Source organism: Cloeon dipterum, chromosome 1 (genome assembly GCF_949628265.1).
Source record: "Cloeon dipterum chromosome 1, ieCloDipt1.1, whole genome shotgun sequence".
NCBI lineage: Eukaryota > Metazoa > Arthropoda > Insecta > Ephemeroptera > Baetidae > Cloeon > Cloeon dipterum.
The window spans coordinates 30,779,095-30,799,144 of NC_088786.1; the positions used below are offsets into that span (position 1 = coordinate 30,779,095).

Consider the following 20,050-nt stretch of genomic DNA (forward strand, 5'->3'; position numbering starts at 1 on the left):
GAATCTGCAGTTTCGTTTGCTGACACTCAAGTGCGCTGCGAATCGAGTCCTGACGCGTCAATACGCGCAAGAAATACACATAATAATTGGAACTGTCGTCGGTCAGTGTCTGCAATCAATAGATGCGCACGTACAAAGTGAAGCACCAATTAATGTACACGAGCGCGTCGCTTGATTTGCTTGCGCATTGTCGGCAGCCGAACGGAAATTCATGCTTGCCAGCCTGGCGAATTGCAAATGCAGGAACTTAATTATTGCCTCCGAGGCTTTCAAAGGTCTATTTTTATCCTGACTCCTCGTGACTCCCTATGGAAGACCATTTTTTTATCTATCTCTCAGCATGAAATAGAGCACACAACTTAAGGAGCGTTTGTTTTCTTCTCGGCGTTTGGCAGGTGCGCGACGCCCTACTGCGTAAACACCGACATCAACACCAAAGGCGCAAGGAAGCGAGTTCGTCCAACATGGCCCGCTTACCAATCATCCGATCGCTGGCGGAGATCGGTCGCAATCATTCCTCCTCCAAAAGTGAGTAAACATAGTTTCATTTTATTCCTTCTACCTTTTCACAAAGAGCAGTCCATTTTTAGGGTTTGCCCAAAACAATTTACTTCGAAGAGTTTGGACCATTCTTGTTTCAAGTAGAACTAGATTGCCTGAACTAACAACCCCCTTTTTCAATTTGGAAAATTCCCTTCGTGTTTCCTACCACGCCGGAATTCAAAATATATCCCACGTCACACCCGCTCCAGCAAAAAATTAAAAGGATATGAGGCCGGTGCTGATCCAGCAAGTATTAAACAAAAACTCCTTGTCCGTGTCCTTTATAAAAATTTCCGCGCACGCTTTTGCACTGACCGCGCCGAAGATTTCGACCTTAGCCGTGTGAAAATAATTTGAACGACTCGCCAAAGGAATCGCCTCGGAAGGGGGCAGCCGCACGCCCTCGCCGACGCATTCGACGGGCCCCCTGCTGAGCGTGCCCGGGGGTGTGACCCGCAGCAGCAGTTGCCCCACGCCCAAAACCTCCTTGCTGGAGATGCACGACTGCAAAGGGCCATACTTGACAGTGCCAGGTCAGGTACCACGCACCCTGACACACCCTGACATAAATACTCGCATACCAAAATTAAAATTACAGTTATTATAGACACCCAACCGACAGTTTGTAGGCCCCGCTTTTAAACCACACGCAAAATATACCCCTTTAGACGCATTGCTGTTTTGTGTTATTTAATTGAAGTTTCAATTGGAAGCTGAAGTAATTAGAGGATAATATACTTGCTTGAATTTATTAATTAGATAATCATGCAGTTAGAACATTATTAGACCAAATTATTCAGGAAGACTCAATTTAGATTTGTTTTGAACCATACCTGGACAATGTTACTCAAAAATATGTATGCAAACTCAATTTTATTGATTTCATTACCTGTTTTTAGACGAAATAATGTACTTGCAGACTTTGAATAAACATGGAGTAATCAATATTCAGGCAGTAACGAGGTGAATTATTTAAAAATAAAAATCCAAACAAGCAACGCAATTTATCAAGAGAAAAAATATATATTTATTGAACCCCACTTTTAGAAGAAAACTCATTTTATCCTTACGCCAGGCCAGATGTGCTGAAAAAACCAACAAAAGCACTCGTTAACAAAACTGTCGCTTTCCCGACATGGAACTTGGAAATTGTGCAGATCTTCCGTCGGTAGAAATATTTTGCGCAGTATAGGACTCTCACGCCCCATTGACGCTGCTGTTGCTCCCATGGCTGCGTACTCTCGGACCGAGTCATTTAGCATTGCTGTTGGCAGCCTGCATTATTATTCCCGGCCCGACAGTTTTTATTTTAGACATACGCACGAGTCGCGTTAATTATGCAGCGATTATATCATAATCTGCTGCCCGGCTGGAGTTGTAAATCCAAGCCGCGGGTGCCAGCAAAGGAGATAGCACTTTAATTTCAACAGTGCGTGCATGGAATATTCGCGATCAGATGGTTGATCCCCTGAAAAATGTATGTTATTAAAAAAGTTTTAGGTACGAACCCAAGCGTGAAATTATTCGCGAAAATGGCGCTTGAACGGATTTCCGGCTTAATGAGAACCCAATATTAAACCCGCCCACTGACTCTCACAATTTTGCTACTAATTCTCCCGGCTTTTCATCCGGCCCTTTACAGAGAAGAAGAAATTGCAACGTTTCCAGAAAAAGCAGCAGAAGTATTTTGAGAGAAATCTTGTTTATAGTGAGTCTAGAACAACTTGTTGTGTAACCTCTAAGTTGGTGTCACGGGAAAGTTCTGTCGTCCAAATAAAGGGCCTCTGTGACCAAAAGTTCAAAAGTTCGTCAAGCCGACGTCGTGTGTCCGGTTGTATGGTGAAGATCTATGTTTTTTACTGCACATATATCAAAGCTCCAGCCTCTCCTTGTCAAAGACACCACTCCCTGGTTGGGCAAAAAATAATAATAAATAAATAAATAAGCTCACATGTCTCTGGATGGTAAAAAAAGATCAAATAATGGATCATTCCGCTCTTTGACGAGGAGGTTACTGGTGCAAAATGTATATAATTTGTGTGCCCATGTTCCCGATTTTGACCCGTTCGTTTTTGTCCCTTTCCGGACGTGATTTCGTGCACAGTAAACGACCGGCGGCGCAGCAGCACAACGAGCGCGCAGGACGGGTACATGATCGACGACGGCTCCGTGGTGCCCGTGACCCCGATGTCCATGCTGGTGCAGCAGTCCATGATGGCGATGGCCGCGCCCCAGATGCACGGAGACCTCGTCCTGCAACCACCCAAGATTGTTCACCAGTACCAAAGATACCTGTCGTTGCCCGCTGGCTCCGGTTCTGGTGCGCGACCCCAACTTTCAGTTTTGGCGAATGCTGAGAAACAATTAACACGAATAATTTGTTTTGGCATGAATATCGCTGTTTTCGATTCGAAATCCAAATATTGAACGTACTCAACTAATTTTCTCCCACACGTTGTCACGATCTAATCAACCTTTTATTGGTGTTTACCGTGTTAATATTTTGATCGTGAAACGTGGAATACTCGTAATCCCTGCAGTGAACCAGGCTGCGAAATGTTTTGGTGTAATATTTCCAGCACCAAGTAATCAAATTAATTTACCGCCTCATTTTACAGCATCCTCATCAGCCGTTATTTGTGATTTGACGTTTGTGCCATTTTTTTTTTGTCAATTTTGTGCTGACTTGCGTGTTTTAAAATTTATATATGCTCTATCGACATGCGTGTGCTATAATAAACGTAGCTCCCGTAATTATTGTCCAGGGTAGCTATACTACAAACGAAACCCCTTTCTCGTATTTTTGGCGTTTTTCCGCCAGTTTGTGTGCTATTGCCAGTCGCCCGCCAGTTTCCTTCGAGCGGCGTCCTCAACAGCTTTTGCTTTTTGTTTCTCTTTTCCTTTCTTCCCGATCGACTTTTCTCGAGAGCGGAGACTGACGGTCTGGTTCGATTTCAGGCGCAGCCAGCGTGCCTCACGAGGGCATGGACCACAGCCCCTCGTCCGGCTCCATACCCCGAAACCAAAGTGCCACCGGACTCTCGGAAAGCGCCACCAACGGCGATCTGTCCCAGCACAAGGTCGGCAACTCGATCTAACTTTAAAATTGGGCTCGTGTTTGATGGCAGAAAAACTGTTTTTACAGACAAACGTACATTTCATGCGCAAAATTCCTCAAGGCGCTGAAGCCTCAAACGTGCTGGTCGGCGAGGTGGACTTCTTGGAGAAGCCCCTCTCCGCCTTCATCCGTCTTTCGCAGGCCACCTTTATGGGTGACCTGACCGAAGTTCCCGTCCCCACTAGATTCATTTTCATCCTCCTCGGCCCAGTGGTAAGTTCCTAGTTGTGTAAAATATCAAATTTTGGTTAAGAATATCACTTTTTAATGCCGGAAATGTCAAGAATAAATCTTCTAACACATCAATCTCATTTCTCGCAACGTAAGCTTCAAGGCATTCAATTTAATTTGTTACACAAAAATTTTACTCTAATACCTCAAAGTGTGGGCAGATCAATTTGTTTATAATATTTCATTTATTTATAAAAATTACGTCACGATAATTTCAAGATTTCAAAACGACAAACATCAGCGTTTTTCACACATCACTTTTTGAATTATTCGATTTATTTTGCAATCTTACATAAATATTAAAAAAAAAAACATTTTCAAAAGGCCACAGACCAACAAGATACTATCTTGGTCTGAATTGCATAATCAGCCATTTAACAATTTTAACCAAAAATATGTTCAAAACTGATATTTTTGCAGTCTCTAAAAATCACGATACAACATTTTAAAAAATATTAAAGAATATAATAAAATTAGTTCTTTCAACATCCACTTTGCGTCAAACTCAAATTCTCCCCAGGGTGGCAGCTCCCGTTTCCACGAGATAGGCCGTTCGATGGCGACCCTGATGTCGGACGAGATCTTCCACGACGTGGCGTACAAGGCGCGCAAACGCGAGTACCTGGTGGTGGCGCTGGACGAATTCCTGGACGCGGTCACCGTGCTGCCACCAGGCGAGTGGGACCCGACGATCCGCATCGAGCCGCCGGCCGCCATCCCCCAGTGCACCCGCCGCAACCCTCCAGGGAGCGGCAAGGATCCCGAGGTTGACTCTATCGAGGAGGAGGAGGACGAGCAGAAGCAGCGCGAACAGGCTGGCCTCTCGCGCACAGGACGCCTCTGGGGTGGACTCAGAAACGACATCAAGCGAAAGGCGCCGTGGTACTGGTCCGATTTCAAGGTTAGTTAAGATTAAGTTTTAAAACAGATGAATTATAATGCGATGTAAACACGCATGGAATTTCATGATAACTAATAAATTACGAAATGGCACTACTATGCACGGAATTGACTAAGGATGAGAGGCAATTGAAGATAAAAATTAAATCACACGTCCTCGTTCTGTGCAGCTCGATGTTTTGGCATTTGGAAGTAAAAACCAAAATGATGCCCCAGTATATTTGGTGCAGTGAATCCTGATTAAATTCATAAATATTTCCCTGAACAAACACTCTACGAGTTGTAGGAGTAAATAACAGTGGACATAATATATACACATTAAAAAGAGTGCCATTTACTTTTTATGTCAATTAGTAGCAAACAATTTTACAGTGCTGGCTGCGGGCGTTTAAAAAATAACTAGTCTAATTTTATCTATATAGAAGGTTTTTTTGTTTATGCAGGTAGTTTTTTTACCGCTCTTATTATAATTGCTTTCATCAAATTATGTTGCCCAAAACAAAAATAATTAAGCAGCTAATTTTAACTCCGCGTGCACAAAACACCAGTCGCTGCGACTAATTTGGTTTCTCAAAACATTTTGCGCTGAATTAAAAGGATTGCACTGACAAACTCTATATTATAGCGATGAAATTTGTGCTTTCTTTGATTTTTAGGACGCTCTGGCAGTTCAGTGTATAGCCTCTTGGATTTTCCTCTACTTCGCTTGTCTCTCGCCCATCATCACGTTTGGCGGCCTCCTCGGACACGCAACTGGCAACAACATGGCAGCAATGGAGTCCCTCGTGTCTGGTTTCGTCTGCGGCATGGGTTATGGCTTTTTCTCTGGACAACCACTTACCATTCTTGGCTCCACGGGTCCAGTTTTAGTTTTTGAAACCATTATGTACGACTTTTGCCAGTGAGTCTTTTTATTCTGATTTCATTGATGAGTCATGCTAAACCCATTTCCACTCGCAGGTCAATCGGCTGGGACTACTTGTGCTTCCGGTTTTGGGTCGGCATCTGGGTCGGAATTATTCTTGTGATTCTGGTAGCCATCGATGCGAGTGCTTTTGTCTGCTACATCACCAGGTTTACTGAGGAGAATTTCGCAACTCTGATCGCATTTATTTTCATCTACAAGGTATGTCACACCTGACGCAATTTAAGTTTTGTCATATTAATTAAATATTTTCTCTCGTCAGGCCATAGAAAATGTGCTGAAGATTGGCTTTGAGAATCCTGTCAATCCAATGGGAGACATGAATAATTACTTGCTCCCTCAAAACTGCTCGTGCGCTCCAGGAAACTCAACGGTCATGCAAGAGTGGAACGCAGCAAACTGGTCTAGTGTGGGGAAGCAGGAATGCATGGCTCTTAACGGCACGCTCATGGGTCCTGGTTGCGCGGCCATTCAATATGTGCCAGACGTTTTCCTGATGTCTGTCATCCTGTTCTTGGGCACCTTCATCATCTCGGTCATTCTGAAGGACTTTAAAAACTCCCTTTTCTTCCCCTCCAGTGTAAGTTGCAATTCTCATATACCAAGATCCTTCCAGAATCAATTTATTTTGCGACATTTTTAGGTCCGCCAAGTGATCAGTGACTTTGGCGTTATCATTGCCATTTTTGCGATGACCCTTCTTGATGGCTACATGAAAATAGACACTCCCAAGCTCATGGTAATTTGAATGCGACAGTCTGAGTGATCCTCTTCTGACTCAATTTTGCTGCATAGGTACCGTCAGAGTTCAAACCAACTCTTCCCAACAGAGGTTGGCTTGTTTCTCCCTTCATCAACCCTTTTTACACCATATTCCTGGCACCTTTGCCCGCTCTTCTGGCTACCATCTTGATATTCATGGACCAGCAAATCACAGCTGTCATCGTTAACCGCAAAGAGAACAAACTCAAGGTGAACATATCATTATATACAATCACGAGAACATTTTAATAGTAATATTTTCATTTACAGAAAGGAGGAGGTTACCACTTGGATCTGTTTGTTTTGGCCATACTGATCATGATATGCTCCGCCATGGGTCTGCCATGGTTCGTGGCCGCAACCGTGTTGTCTATTAACCACGTCAATTCTCTGAAACTCGAGTCTGAATGCGCCGCGCCCGGCGAAAAGCCCCAGTTTTTGGGAGTCAGGTTAGCTTGACTAACGCATCTCACTGCTTGATCTTTTACGCACTCGTCTTTCCTGCAGGGAACAACGCGTGACCCACATCATGATATTTGCCATGATCGGTCTGTCAGTGGTTATGACTCCACTGCTTCAGCACATTCCCATGCCCGTGCTCTTCGGCGTCTTCCTCTACATGGGTGCAGCTTCGCTGAAGGGTCTGCAGTTCTTTGACCGCATCCTCATCATGTTCATGCCCCTCAAGTACCAGCCGGACTACATGTTCCTGCGGCAGGTGCCCCTGAAGCGCGTGCACATGTTCACCGCCATCCAGCTCACTTGTCTTATCGCCCTCTGGGTCATCAAGTCATTTAAGAAAACCTCAATTCTGTTCCCTCTCATGGTGAGTTAATGCTCATGATTGAGATTATTTCTGACATAACACGTGACATTCCTATTTGCTTTTGCTCTTCAGTTGGTTGTGATGATTGGCATGAGGAAGGGTCTAGACTTCTTTTTCACGCGACGTGAGCTGAAAATTCTGGACGACGTGATGCCTGAAACGAGTAAGAGGTCTGCAGCTGAAAAGAAGCACAAGTTGGGGGTGGATGACGATGACGAGTCGGGAGATATGGTAAGAACCTGGCCTAACACGCGAGGATGGTGGAGCTACATTTTGGCGGATTGCAGGAAGGTGGACAGGGAAAGCTGCCCATTGGGCCATCTGGGAACCTGGCTATTCCTCTGGCGAACGGCAACATCATGAAGATTCCGCTGGCGTCCATCAACATTTCAGAAGAAGTGAACAAAAGCGGAGTATGGAAGCAAGTCAATGAAGACAATGGAATTGCGATCAAGGATGAAAAGAAGAAAAGTTCTTCACCCTCAAAAAACAGGTAATTGCAATAATCAATACTCCTGTTTTTGAAATCAATTTGTAATTTTAAATGGAATGGTGACACGCCATTAACTTTTTTGAAAGAAGATAGACTGTTGGCTCGCATTGTTAAAAGGCATTGCTTGCAGTGTCATAGCAATGGGAGAATTTTAACATTTCAGTGATATTTTACTGGCTGCCCATTGTCAGATGTGGCAAAACGGTTGTTACTTAACAACACTTGAAATGCTCAAATAGCGAGGCTGGGACTCGCCACATGCTGGTTTTTAGCCTTTTCCAGCGGATTAAGGGACAAATAAAAGACCTAGGTGCGCGAAGGCGAAAAGATGGCCATATTGGGCCCAAGATCCTCTGCGGCGGCCACTTGGTCCTCATGTAATCTGCTTGGCGGTGTTATTGCGGGACCTAGTGAGCTCATAGCCTACGGAAAGTTCTGAGCAGAGGTTCAAGAAAAAAATATGAGCTAATTATAATTTTAAATAGCTCTGTTCTTTCTCCTTTTTGCTTTAAGTTAACTGATAAACTATTTAAATGAAAATACTTATATTGGGACTTGTTTGTTACCTTATTTAACCATTAGTTAGATAAGCTTACGCTGTTGGCGTTGGAATATTTTTGCTATGAGGATTTGCTTTTTCCGCAGTAAACCGCGAAAGAGAGGCAGTAAAAAGGACGCTTTGACGGAAGACGAGCGACACCGCTTGTCCACGATGACGGAGGAGCAGGAGGAGGACGACGGAGGCATCACCATCAAGGTGGGGATGTACCAGCTGTCGTACGATTAGACACCTCCTCCACCACTTCTCGCTTCTATCTGTCCACCAACACACAAATGCAATTTAATTACAAAAACAAACAACAACCAACCAACCACCCCTCGCTATAGCTGTGGCTTATAGTTAAAAGAAAATTTGCTGATGGCTTTCTCAGCGGCAGTAAGTAGAAAAGGGACCTGCTTGCTGCTACAATTTTTATTTGCTGCACACAGACGGGCTTTTGACCGGTTAGACTTTAGAGCTGACGAAAGCAACTCGCTAGTGTCCCCCTCCAGAGAGCGCACCCCTTGCCCCTTGGTTTCTTGCACGCATACTGCTAACACGCTAACCGCGCGAAGCAGTCCGAACCCAAGGCTTTTCTGAACACACACGTTTGGGTGTCGGCTGCAGTGGTGTCGAGTACTCATTGGAGCATGTTGTGATTTTGCCAAACCTCCTGACATTTAGAAAACCCCCAAGCATGAGGCGAGCAACGGTGACAGGCAGAAAATCGCCGCCGCTACTAACAACCAAACGGCACCGCTGGCCCCGCAAGCTTCCATGGAGGAGGACGAGGAGGAGGACCCTTTGAGCGTAACCCCGTCCACGCCCATGTTGCAGAAATCCAAGCAGCAGGAAGGTAGCCAAGAGAAAAGCAATGGTCTGCAGGAGCAGTCGTAACGGTGCCTCATCACTAGTCACCCAAATCTTTCCACTCACCACTCAAATCATTCCTAGCCCTAGGTATGCGATCAGAAAACTACCTCCAGGGTTGCCAGCCCTCTCAAACTTGACCTATTCTTTATTATACAAATTTGGAACTGGCAACTCTTATCAAAATTAGACAAAGCGGCAAATATTTGACGACCACCTCCCTTAAATGTTCTCAAATCCCGATTCAGTGTGATATTTAGGGTCAATAGATTTTGACCGTATTTGCTACCCCTTGCGAAGGCGTATTTTTTATTTTATCCTCTTGGTTTTTCCCGTTCTGGGCAGTGATTTTGTGTGCTCAGCCAGGTTTGATATGACATGAGTGTTTGCTGGCTGTCTTGATGTCGGAATTAATGTTTTACTTGAAAGTCAGATTGATTGGTGTTCTTCTTCGCTTTAACAGCACTAACCAGGCTCATTTTTATCTCCTTTCAAATCGCACATGCACATTTCTCAGCAAAGTCTTTCTCTATATTTGATAAATCGATCCGGAATCAATTTTTTAATGCATAAAGAGCGAATATTTTTGATGTATTTTTTTTGTAATCATAGTGAAAGTTTTACCCCAAAAGAATTTCTTCTAACCTGCGTCTTTTGTTTGCAGATCGACAGTTCAAGAAATTTGCGCATAAGTGACCCCAACCAAGCATTAAACGGGAAAAGTAAAAACGGCGCTGAGACGTCTGTGTAATCCAGTGGGACAGCGCCAAAGCCGAAATCAAACACTGAACGCATTTTAGCCAAAGTCTGCGACCCTTTTGACTCCATTTAGGTGCAGTAATACCGCAATTAATTAACTTGTTACATTGTCTCCGCCGCTTCTTCGGTTCCTTCCCAAGGAACTGTGTTGTTTATTATGAAACACGCGCGCGCTCTGCCGGTGAATCAATTCATCGGGGGGTTTTTTTTTTTATTTCTCTGACAACAACGCAGGCAACTTTTATCCAACTCTCATCCCAGTGCAATTATCCATCAACGGACGTGAGTCAGGCAGGGCGCGCACGCGGCTCGTAATAACGTCATTTTGTTAAGATAATATTATATATCGTTGATGTGCTCATTGTGCTCTATTATAGTTTTTAAAAACTCAAAAGACAAAAAATCATACTTGTATTGGTTTCGCCAGGCTTGAAGCAAAAGTCAATTTCAGCAGTGTGTATAGTTGTTGATGCGGAATACGGCAGTTGCATTGTAAAACCGTCATTTTTACATATCTGCCATTCTGTCTCGAGTAGACGGCAGCTGTCAATTTTTCAGCAATTTCGGTGCATTTGCTTTCTCTGGAAACACAACCCCCTTCAAATAAGCAGGCAGCTTTTATTCCACAGTAGCGAAATTTCAAGCAAAGGGGCCACACACACACACACACACACTGTCGCGAGGAAACGATTTTGAAGCAGTATTTTTAAGAAGGGAAATGTAATCCATCAACTTCGCTGTAAAATGAGCAGAAACCGAAAAACTAAACGAAGTGACAAATACCGTTGAATAATATATTTTATCACGCGTCTTTTAAGGTGAGAATAATTAGCAGTTGTAAAACGATTAACTACTACGGAATATTTAATGCGTAGTGTTTTTAGCTCTTAACATTTGGTGAACTCTTTGTTATAGAGGACGAGATTAAGCTGAAAATCTACTTCTGTGTTTAGTTTAGTTGACATGTTTTTGAATGGTTAGCGCAATCGCCCTGTTTTGTTTTTGGCAAAATTTTCTAACGTTACTACATGTAGGTCGGCTGAATTGTTGATGATTTTTTGGTCGATGTTTGTGTCTTTAGAATTCCAATTTAAGCGGCTGTGTGTTTCGATGCAGTTTGGTGCATTTTATCTTTTCACGTTGATAACTATACTGCGTTTTAACCCGTTTAACGTTTTTGCCGTCTCCTTAAACATTATTTGTTGACTCATGCATCACAACAAGTTTACTTTTACAACCCTCGATAGTTTAAAAAAGTTAAGCGTTGCAACAGTAACTTTACTGCCACATGTGTATTACTCTTTTGGGTGCCAGGGTTCTATATCGATTTGAAATGTTGTGCCAAAATATGCTGATTTTATTTACATTTTTGGTACCTATTAGCAGATCAGGAACGTTTTAACTGAAGCAAATGGGAAAATATATTCAAATCGGAGCAAACTGATTGTGTAATAATTGTGCCTAAAACGCTGGTATATATATATTTTACAAGTATTACATATAGGGAATCATACCTCTGTATTACATACGAACGCATTGTGTAAATACATAATTTCACCTAGACAAGAAAATTCAAGAACCAGGTGGACAGAAATCAAAATTGCTCAGTGTCGTGAAGATCTGAATTGTTAGCCAAATTCAATCTCCGTTTTGAAGTAAAACTCGTAAGAAACCACACGCACGCTATTACAATACAGATGAGTGTTGAAAACAGTACTGAATGATTGTGAAAACACACACACGTGAGTGTTAGTTCTTGCACTTGTAGGGTAAAATAGAGAGGAAATTAGGCTCAAAATAATCAAACACTTAATGAGAACTGCAGTAGTAAATGTCGTTAGATTTCTGATTGACAGAGCTTTAGCGTGCAAGAAATGAGCAAGTGAATAATGTTATGTGCATTGTGTCAATTTTTGGGGGTCAGTTGAGAACGAAAATCAGCCATTTTGACTTTCCAGCATTCTGATCGAAACATTAAATTAAACATTAAAATTGAAGCATTGAAAGAAACAATGTCATAATAAAATCGAGATGATGTATAATCACAAGGAATGTGAAAATAGTTTTATTTTGACACCGAATATATCACCTTTTTAAAACCTCATGAATTTCAGAAATAATAAGCATATTATATAACCATTATTGCCATTTTATTTAGAAGATCAAATTTGTTGAATTCTGTCTTGATGGAGAGAAACATGAAATTTATTCTTTGGAAAAATAGTATCTTTTTCGGCAGCGTAGAAACTACGCATAGCTTAACTAACTCTTGAATTTCCATTGTCGAATTGATATGACTACTGTTGCCCTTTTCATGCAATAAATTACAGTTTGTTTTAGTTATGAGCAATTTCTATGCTGACAACAGGTTATTGTGTAATTTATGATATGCGCATTAAAGTCTTTGGATTTTCTATATTTTATAGATCTGCAGTTTTCATTCAATAAAAATTAGCAAGATTTTTCAAGGAATTAAAGCCAATAATTGCAGTTCTCTGAACTTGGCACGATTCAGTAGTGTCAATTTCAACTAAAATCTCCCCATGACCGAAAAGTCGACGAAAAACGTGTAGGCAACCAGCGCAGCTGATGTGTTTCGCGGGTTGCAGATTAGTATATAAATAATGTTGCTGCAACTACTTAACATCAGATTTTGCAGCAACTTTGCGTAACAGAATAGTTTTTTTTTTTAAATAAAGGTGGAGCATTGAAAAATACGAAGTTATATCAACAATGACGACTTTCAATTATTTATTAATGGATTTCACCGAATAACAGTTTGCACTAGAGAATATAACAAAACGAATTGAATAAATAATCTTGTGACAGATGCACAAAAATGAAAATTCAACTTTCCATCATAACGAATATTAATACTCGCGTTAAGGGTATATCAACAAAATATTTGGTGGTTTCGCACTGACTACAAAAATAAAATTTCTACTTTGGCAGAAGAGGTCCTATTATTCTACAATATTATTTTCATAATGATCTTAGTAATTTGCGCTTATTATGGCTTGCAAGATGAGAAAGTCCAAAATATGAAAAGCATTTTGCAACAATAAGGGACTAAGCGATTCTCGTGTCGTAGCAAAGATGAAAACCAGATAGAATGATGTCTTTTAAAACTCAACGTGACATATGACGTTGATATAACAAATGATTGACTTTTCATGTCTCCGAATACATTGAATTCATTAACATTAATTAGTCTTTTCATTTCAAGGATGAAATCACAAAGGGTTAACTGGTAAACAATAGATGTATACTTTCACATAATACTGTTCAATTTAACAAAAATGGTAACTTCACAAATCAGGTAACATAAAGCAATAAATTATCTAATACATGTGTGCAAGCAGGCACAGATCTGTGTAAATAGGATTGCACAGTTTCGTTCGCCGAAATCAATAAGTACAAAAAAAGTTCCTCTCAATAATTGTGAAGTCGAATGACTGATCCCTCAAAAGAGGCAAGAATAACAGCTCTTTAGACTAAAATGAACTTCGCAGCGGGTTTGAAATTTGAACTCCTGTCAAAAGCGTAGCAAAAATGCCCTGGCTTTTGCTCCAGAATATCGACATGATATAAAAGTCCTTGAATCAGCAATGTAGATAGGAGAGATTCTCATATATAGTTTATTACCGTCATTTGAAATGCTCCGTATAAAAAGCCTCTTTTATCAATCTATGAGTTTTTGGAGTTCAATATTGAAAAATCAAACTCTCTCTCTCTCTCTCTCTCTCTCTCTCCGCTGCGAAAAGCAATTAACCAGACCAGAGTGGTAAAGACAATACTGAAATGAGTTGCATTGAGTTCAATTTACAACCCACCACCGCTTCGATCAACGCTGATTCCCTTCTTCAGCCGCTCCCTCTCGAGGTGCTCTTCCTCAATCTCGGCAATCGTCGCGAACCTTGAGTAAGTGACAGCACCAGATTTGATGGCAGACATCATCTGTAGATTGAAATATAGGGTTAATATACATTACGTTGGAGAAACAATAATAATTCATTACCTGTAAGTACTCATCAAGCTCGACCTGCCCGTTCATGTTGGTATCGATTTCTCTCAAGATTTCATGCAGCTGTTCTCCAGAAACTTCTTCACCAGTGCGCTGAAAGAGATTATTTTACATGTCAAAAATGTAAAATAGCATGTTTGCAAGCAATTTAAGTTCAAACTGGTTTGAGATAAACAGTTTCAACACCCTGTTGGTATGGGTGGACGAAATTTACTGGGGGAGGGTGTTGCCCTTGTCCTAACAGTCCTATCTTGACGATATCTAAAATGTTAGGTTAAATTTCCAAAAATTGACTGTTTTACAGGGACTCAAAAGAGCATTTCTTTTGCCTGGATTGAGGTAGATAAAAATGGTTGTTAATGCTTTAAATTTAACGCCAAACATGTTTCCTTTGGTGACCAAAATCAGGTCGAATATTAATAAATGGCATACCTTAGCCCCTAGCACATAAAATCTTGAAAATCCTAAATAGCCAAAATGTTGTCCGTTTACGTGGCAACAACTTATCAAAAATACCTTCAAACTGTTTCTGATGTCATTGATGGAGACGTAGCCCTTCTTGTCCTTGTCGATCAGGTTGAACCTCTTGATGTACATCTGCACCTCGTTCTTGCTCAGGTTGATGGGAATCTTGTCCCTGCTGGCCCTGTTCACGTTCTGGCCCATCTCTAGCTGCAGGAACTTGAGGGCCGCCTCAAATTGCGCCTTCTTCTCGTTGGCATTCCAGCCGAGCTCCTCGCCCATCAGGTCAACGATCATGGGCAACGCCTCCTGGGCCGCCTGGACGTTGAGGAAGGCCAGGCGGAGGCGGCGGGCGATCACGTCGATGGCGGTGCACGCATACTCCTTCACAGCGTAACGCACCTCAGCATCAATGTAAGGGAACTCGGGGTGCAGACGCTTGCCAATGATGGGCCACCGCTGGCCGGTCATTGCCGCCAACCTTGCCACTGCGAAGGCGCGGTCGCCGTATGTGTTGGCCAAGTGCTGAGCAACCTGTGGAAAGGGGAAAAGGGATTCATGATACTTTCATCAAGAATGACTAGACTTTAAGAACCATAGGCATTCCTCTTTCAAGGAACAGTCCATTAACTTGTAAAACTATTTTATTATGTTGTTCAAATATAAAAAAATATCATCTACAACTAGGAATTAAAAAAATTATAATTGCAAATTAAAGCCCAGCAAATCCAAATTTAAATTTTAACGCAGCAACTCCCAAAATGCATGACAGTAGGTCCAAATTAGTATGATTAGTTAGGTTGAGGTCCATTAAATTTACCATCTAGATTCACACAAGCCTCTGGATTGTTTTTTCAAAGCTCATCTGATGTACATATAATCAGTTTTGTTAAATGCTTTAAAATTGCCAAATCAACAAAGTTATAGCTTTAAATCTGCAGTGATTTACCTCGCACTCAAGACCAAAATCCTGCACCAGTCTAATATACATGGTTGGCGACCATCCCTTGCCACCTTCAAGATACAGCCCGTCGGTTTGTGTATTCTCCATAGGAGGTTTCAAGTTAAGCGCCTTGACCGCAGCATCGATGGTTTCGTACGCCATGGCTCTGTATGTGGTCCACTTTCCACCGGCGATGGTCACCAGGCCGTTCTTGGAAACGTGGACAATGTGGTTGCGAGCCAAGGATTGCGTATCAGGTTTGTTTGGGTCAGACACAAGGGGACGGATGCCGCTCCATGCAGAGAGTACATCTCCTCGACGAACTGCAATTCATTAAGTCAATAACAGAGTTTTATTCAGTTATTTATTGATTTTGTGAGTTAATCATCAGACACCAACTCCTTCAAACTTGGCTACTTTTCATTTCAACTTAGATTCTACATATATCGCTCACCTTCAACGTCAGGGCTCAGGTAGTGCTTGACCTCATCCAAAATGAACTGAATCTCATCCTCAGAAGGGGCAGGGTGGTGAGTGATCTCGCACGGAGCGTCAGTGGTGCCAGCGATGGTCTGCTTTTCCCAAGGCAGGAAGAAGATGACTCTGCCGTCGGAGGTGGCAGGGTCAAGCAGGCCCATTTGGTCAGGGCTGTAGTAACCTGGCAGCACAATGTGCACTCCAGAGCTTGGAGCGCAGATCTCCTTAACTTTTGGGTCGTCCATCTTCCTGATTGAGTCAGTGAAGGGGCCAGTGGCGTTGATGACGCACTTGGCCTTCACTTCCCACTCCTTGCCATCGCCCATTTCGTCCCGCATTTTGGCACCGCAGACCTTGCCGTTGGCGTCCTTCAGAAGGCTGGTCACCCGCACATGGTTGGCCACGGTGGCGCCGTATCGCGTGGCAGTCAGGGCCAGGGCCAGGTTCATTCTCGCGTCGTTTTGCTGGCCTAAACCAGAAGCAAACCCGCAATTATTGATCACCCCTTTTAGTGGGGAAAGGAACACTAGAGGCTTTACCGTCATAATAAACAATGGCTCCGCAGAGCTTGTCTTTCTTCAGCATGGGGAACAACTCTAAGGCGTCTTTCTTGGACAGATAGTAAGAGCTCTTGACACACTTGGAGCCGGCGACGAGGTCGTACATTTTGATGCCAAACCAGAAGTAAGGGATTTGCCACCAGCTGTCAAGTGTTACCGTCAGTTGTTTGCAATGAATTGGAAAAAAGAAGATCGTTACGTGTAGACAGGCAGCATGATGGGCAGCGGGTGGGACAGGTGGGGCGCCACAGCCAAAAGATTGGCTCTCTCGTAGAGTGCCTCCTTGACCATGTTATACTGGTCCACGTCGAGCTGCATAATGGCCTTTTGAAGGTAGCGGACGCCTCCGTGAATCAGTTTGGTGCTACGACTGCTAGTGCCAGAGCCAAAGTCGTCTGCCTCTACCATGGCCGTCTTCAAACCTGAGAGGGACATAAAAGTTGGAAGTTTTACAATTTAATGGCATAATAGTCTGGTCCAAAATGGTGATGACAAAAATAGCTTTTCTTTAGAATAGGGCTGAACTGGTACAGGGATAAAATTTTATACTTTATAGCCACAAATTCAATGTTGTTTATAGGTTATAATAAAATCAGCTTTTATCATTAAAATATATATGTAGAAAGCATAATAGGACCTCTTATCAAAATAAATATTTACTAATTTACTAATTTTCATTCCTTCTAAGAGATTTTTTTAACCATTGGCACGCCAGCTACGCAACAATTAGATAATTAGCAACTCCTAACTCTATACCTTTTAGGACAATGTTTCACTATGAAGGGCTTAAAATAGAAGCAGCTCTATAGTGAACAACAGCAAGCACTTTAATAATACCTCTTGTTGCAGCATCCACTGCACATCCTGCTCCAGTTGCACCGCCTCCAATGATGAGCACGTCAAATGATTCTTTTTTCAGTGAATCCAACTGCTCTGCTCTAGTGGGAAGATGTCTAGTTGACTTTACCTTTGCCAGGTTGGTCTCCATCATCACAAGCTTTTAAATGCAAATTATTCGGACTGATTTCTACAAACAAGTTTAATTTTAGGAAAATAACCTTCTTTTTGCTGTTCAGGTCATCCCAGAGCCAGCTGCCCAGGACACCTGTGGTTCCCAGTAAGGCTCCTCCATAGGCCAATTTTCTCAAGCGTGAAGCCATGATTTCACGATAAATTTAGATCCAACCTGCAACAGAGCAAATCCACTCTTTGAGTTTACATTAAGCACGAAATTCAAGCATGATTCAAAAATAGAACTAAAAATAAAAGATTCGTATTTGGACCCTACAAGAACGCCGGGTTTCGTGTTTACTGTCGGACCTGTGTGGGAACGCATGCCAACAGAGGGTTTTAACACCAATTTGGTTAAATGATGCTGTTGTGAAAAGCACAAAAATTTGGCATCGGATCAATTCCTAGCGCCAGTTGGCATTAATATAGTAGTCTGTGACGTTAAAATCGTCTCACGGCAGCCGCCACAGGCCAGAGTGCGGTGTCACGTTTTTCGAGCATGATTTTTTCGAGACACCTTTCTTAATCATACAAGTCGTTGCAAAATACGAAGTGTAAATAATGACAAGGAAACGAGCGATAAAAAAGGCTTTTGCAATAAGCCGCAAACCAAATAGAAAAAAGGCTTGGGAATAAGCAATATATATGTTTGTCAAGATATTACCAGAACTATTTCGTGGTTACCATAGCATTGGTAAGAGATAATTTTTTATATAAGACCAATAAACTGAACAAAAAATTTGAAAAACACAATAATATAGCTCACCAAATATAACAAAATAATTAACTTACAGTAAGTTCACATTGAGTATAGCAAAAGAGCGACTACAACTAAAGTCATTGCTGATCAGGATAATTGCATTGCATAACAAACAATAAATATATGCAGGGCTGCATTGTCATTTTTTTCTGCTGGGAGGAAAATTCAATAACCATATAGGTTTCTAGCAAACCTAACAAGGTGTTATCCTTGGCTCCAATTACAGTGCGCTCTAAATGCATTTGACAGCAGCACTGCACTACTTGACGAAATGCACCCGCGGCAAAGGCCAAGAATCACGCGCGCGCACATTGGGAACATTGTATTACACCAGCAAAAATAAAATCAGTGCACTCACCCCTGTAGCTTCTATGAATAAGGTCCAAGTGCAAAAACGGTCTTATTTTGGATAATGCTAGCCTGTAGCACAAAAGTGAACAAAACTGTCAGAAGTAGCAGAACGTACTGTTCAATTCAGCTTTCTCCAGCAATTTACTAGTCGAAACCGCAATTAGAGATAATTATTAAGGTCCGCGAGAGCCAGTTGCCCAACACCCGTCGACTGAGGCTGTTTCTCCGCGAGACAAAGATTTAAAGGTGCACACACGGCTGCCGGCAACCACAGGTCGACCCCGATTTGCAAGCCAAATTGTCCAAAGGGACTTACCTTTCAAATAACCAACGGCCTGCAGACAGTGGAGGCGTGCAATATTGTATTTTCACGGGCGGTTCGATTTCATCGCCCTCTTATCGTCCTCAGAGAGCACCGAAAAGGCAGATCAGAGGTCGCAGCTGGGTCGAGGCAACCGCGACTTCGACGACAACGGCCTCTCTTTGCTGAGCGTGCGAATAACGTCGACTATCGTATAGAGTTGAACCGCTAGATGGGCCTGAAAAGTTTCAAAACGCTCATTTACTACAGTTGAAATTAGATTCGCAAGTCGCAATCATATTAGGGTACAACAGTGTACAAAATTATGCAGCATATTCAACTTTTCACAACACGAAGTTAAAAGTGAAGGAAGAGGAATTTTCGGGAATTAATTAAATTAATATTTTTGGCTCAGAAAATCATAAACATTAAATTATATTTATATTGTTATTACTTTTACATTTTTCAGAAGGGAGTTAAAATGTGTGCTACAATGTTAAATTTTTAAGGTGCATCAGGTTCATAATTTTTATTTTGAATAAATAACCAATTATGTTACTTCAATGTGGTGAATTTAATTAGATATTAAATTATTTTGTTCAGGTGGCTGAGTTCCAAAAATTTGGCAATGAATGCCGGTTGTGGTTCATTATATCGTTAAATTATTCTAAAAATTTCCAAAATGAGCCAGGGTCACTCTCCTTCCAGCATGTATATCGCACAGTCTGCGCTGGCCAAGCAAATCGATTCTGCTCATCAGTGATCAAAATTCATAAAGTATAGTGAATGTTTTCATCCCGAATGACCATTGGGGCCGTAGTGATTCAAAAGCGTTTGAGCGGCAACTTCCGAAGTCCCACCCATGAGTAATGTGGGTGTGTTCATCGATTAGACACCTTTTCAAGCCCTCTTTGCCACCGCAGACAAAATATAAGGCGGTGGCGAGGGGCGGGGGGCCTCTGAGTTAATGGGCTGGCGCACGGTTGAAGGCCCAGCTCCGCCCTGACTCTGCCGCGCACTTCGTCTCGTGGAGCAGGAAAACACGAGGCTGATACACTCCGAGAAACGACACAGCTCCGGCCAAGCTCCGGCAACGAGAGACACACAGCTCTGGCATCACCTAGAAGGAAAAAGAAATTTGGAATGAATATACGTTTATGTTAATAGAACAAGAACATGAAATAAACTTATCA

At 42.2% G+C, this 20,050-nt stretch overlaps 2 protein-coding genes across 15 annotated transcripts in view; one reads left to right on the plus strand and one right to left on the minus strand.

Annotated features, from left to right (window-relative positions):
• Ndae1 (Na[+]-driven anion exchanger 1) overlaps nucleotides 1-12,020 on the plus strand; it is a 64,642-nt gene extending 52,622 nt beyond the window's left edge. For 9 of the 14 annotated variants that reach the window (XM_065496607.1, XM_065496603.1, XM_065496601.1 and 6 more), the window contains exons 6-22: nucleotides 396-528; nucleotides 2,648-2,863; nucleotides 3,502-3,623; nucleotides 3,689-3,874; nucleotides 4,413-4,793; nucleotides 5,449-5,693; nucleotides 5,753-5,918; nucleotides 5,980-6,297; nucleotides 6,361-6,456; nucleotides 6,513-6,689; nucleotides 6,750-6,928; nucleotides 6,987-7,305; nucleotides 7,378-7,536; nucleotides 7,593-7,798; nucleotides 8,444-8,555; nucleotides 9,024-9,299; nucleotides 9,874-12,020. In XM_065496607.1, the coding sequence (XP_065352679.1) occupies nucleotides 396-528; nucleotides 2,648-2,863; nucleotides 3,502-3,623; nucleotides 3,689-3,874; nucleotides 4,413-4,793; nucleotides 5,449-5,693; nucleotides 5,753-5,918; nucleotides 5,980-6,297; nucleotides 6,361-6,456; nucleotides 6,513-6,689; nucleotides 6,750-6,928; nucleotides 6,987-7,305; nucleotides 7,378-7,536; nucleotides 7,593-7,798; nucleotides 8,444-8,555; nucleotides 9,024-9,236 (3,228 nt within the window). In that variant the 3' untranslated portion in view covers nucleotides 9,237-9,299; nucleotides 9,874-12,020. Of the gene's footprint in view, nucleotides 1-395; nucleotides 529-914; nucleotides 1,077-2,647; nucleotides 2,864-3,501; nucleotides 3,624-3,688; nucleotides 3,875-4,412; nucleotides 4,794-5,448; nucleotides 5,694-5,752; nucleotides 5,919-5,979; nucleotides 6,298-6,360; nucleotides 6,457-6,512; nucleotides 6,690-6,749; nucleotides 6,929-6,986; nucleotides 7,306-7,377; nucleotides 7,537-7,592; nucleotides 7,799-8,443; nucleotides 8,556-9,023; nucleotides 9,300-9,873 lie in introns of all 14 variants that reach the window. The other 5 variants (XM_065496594.1, XM_065496597.1, XM_065496595.1 and 2 more) reach the window with 5 other exon arrangements.
• A 670-nt stretch (nucleotides 12,021-12,690) lies between these two features.
• Gpo1 (glycerophosphate oxidase 1) lies at nucleotides 12,691-19,048 on the minus strand. Its single transcript, XM_065496611.1, has 10 exons — nucleotides 18,873-19,048; nucleotides 17,493-17,620; nucleotides 17,272-17,431; nucleotides 16,634-16,856; nucleotides 16,414-16,577; nucleotides 15,852-16,343; nucleotides 15,404-15,720; nucleotides 14,509-14,988; nucleotides 13,987-14,085; nucleotides 12,691-13,925 (listed from the first exon to the last, which is right to left on the minus strand). Exons 2-10 carry the CDS (start codon nucleotides 17,592-17,594, stop codon nucleotides 13,791-13,793), a joined length of 2,172 nt encoding a protein of 723 aa, XP_065352683.1. The 5' UTR covers nucleotides 17,595-17,620; nucleotides 18,873-19,048; the 3' UTR covers nucleotides 12,691-13,790.
• Between the last annotated feature and the right edge of the window lie 1,002 nt (nucleotides 19,049-20,050).

Coding starts and splice junctions, on each gene's coding strand:
- Gpo1 (XM_065496611.1), bottom strand. CDS start 17,594: ATGGCTTCACGCTTGAGAAAATTGGCCTATGGAGGAGCCTTACTGGGA. Junction 16,857..17,271: donor AGTGGATGCTGCAACAAGAG/GTATTATTAAAG, acceptor TGTCCCTCTCAG/GTTTGAAGACGGCCATGGTA. Junction 16,578..16,633: donor ATCATGCTGCCTGTCTACAC/GTAACGATCTTC, acceptor AACACTTGACAG/CTGGTGGCAAATCCCTTACT.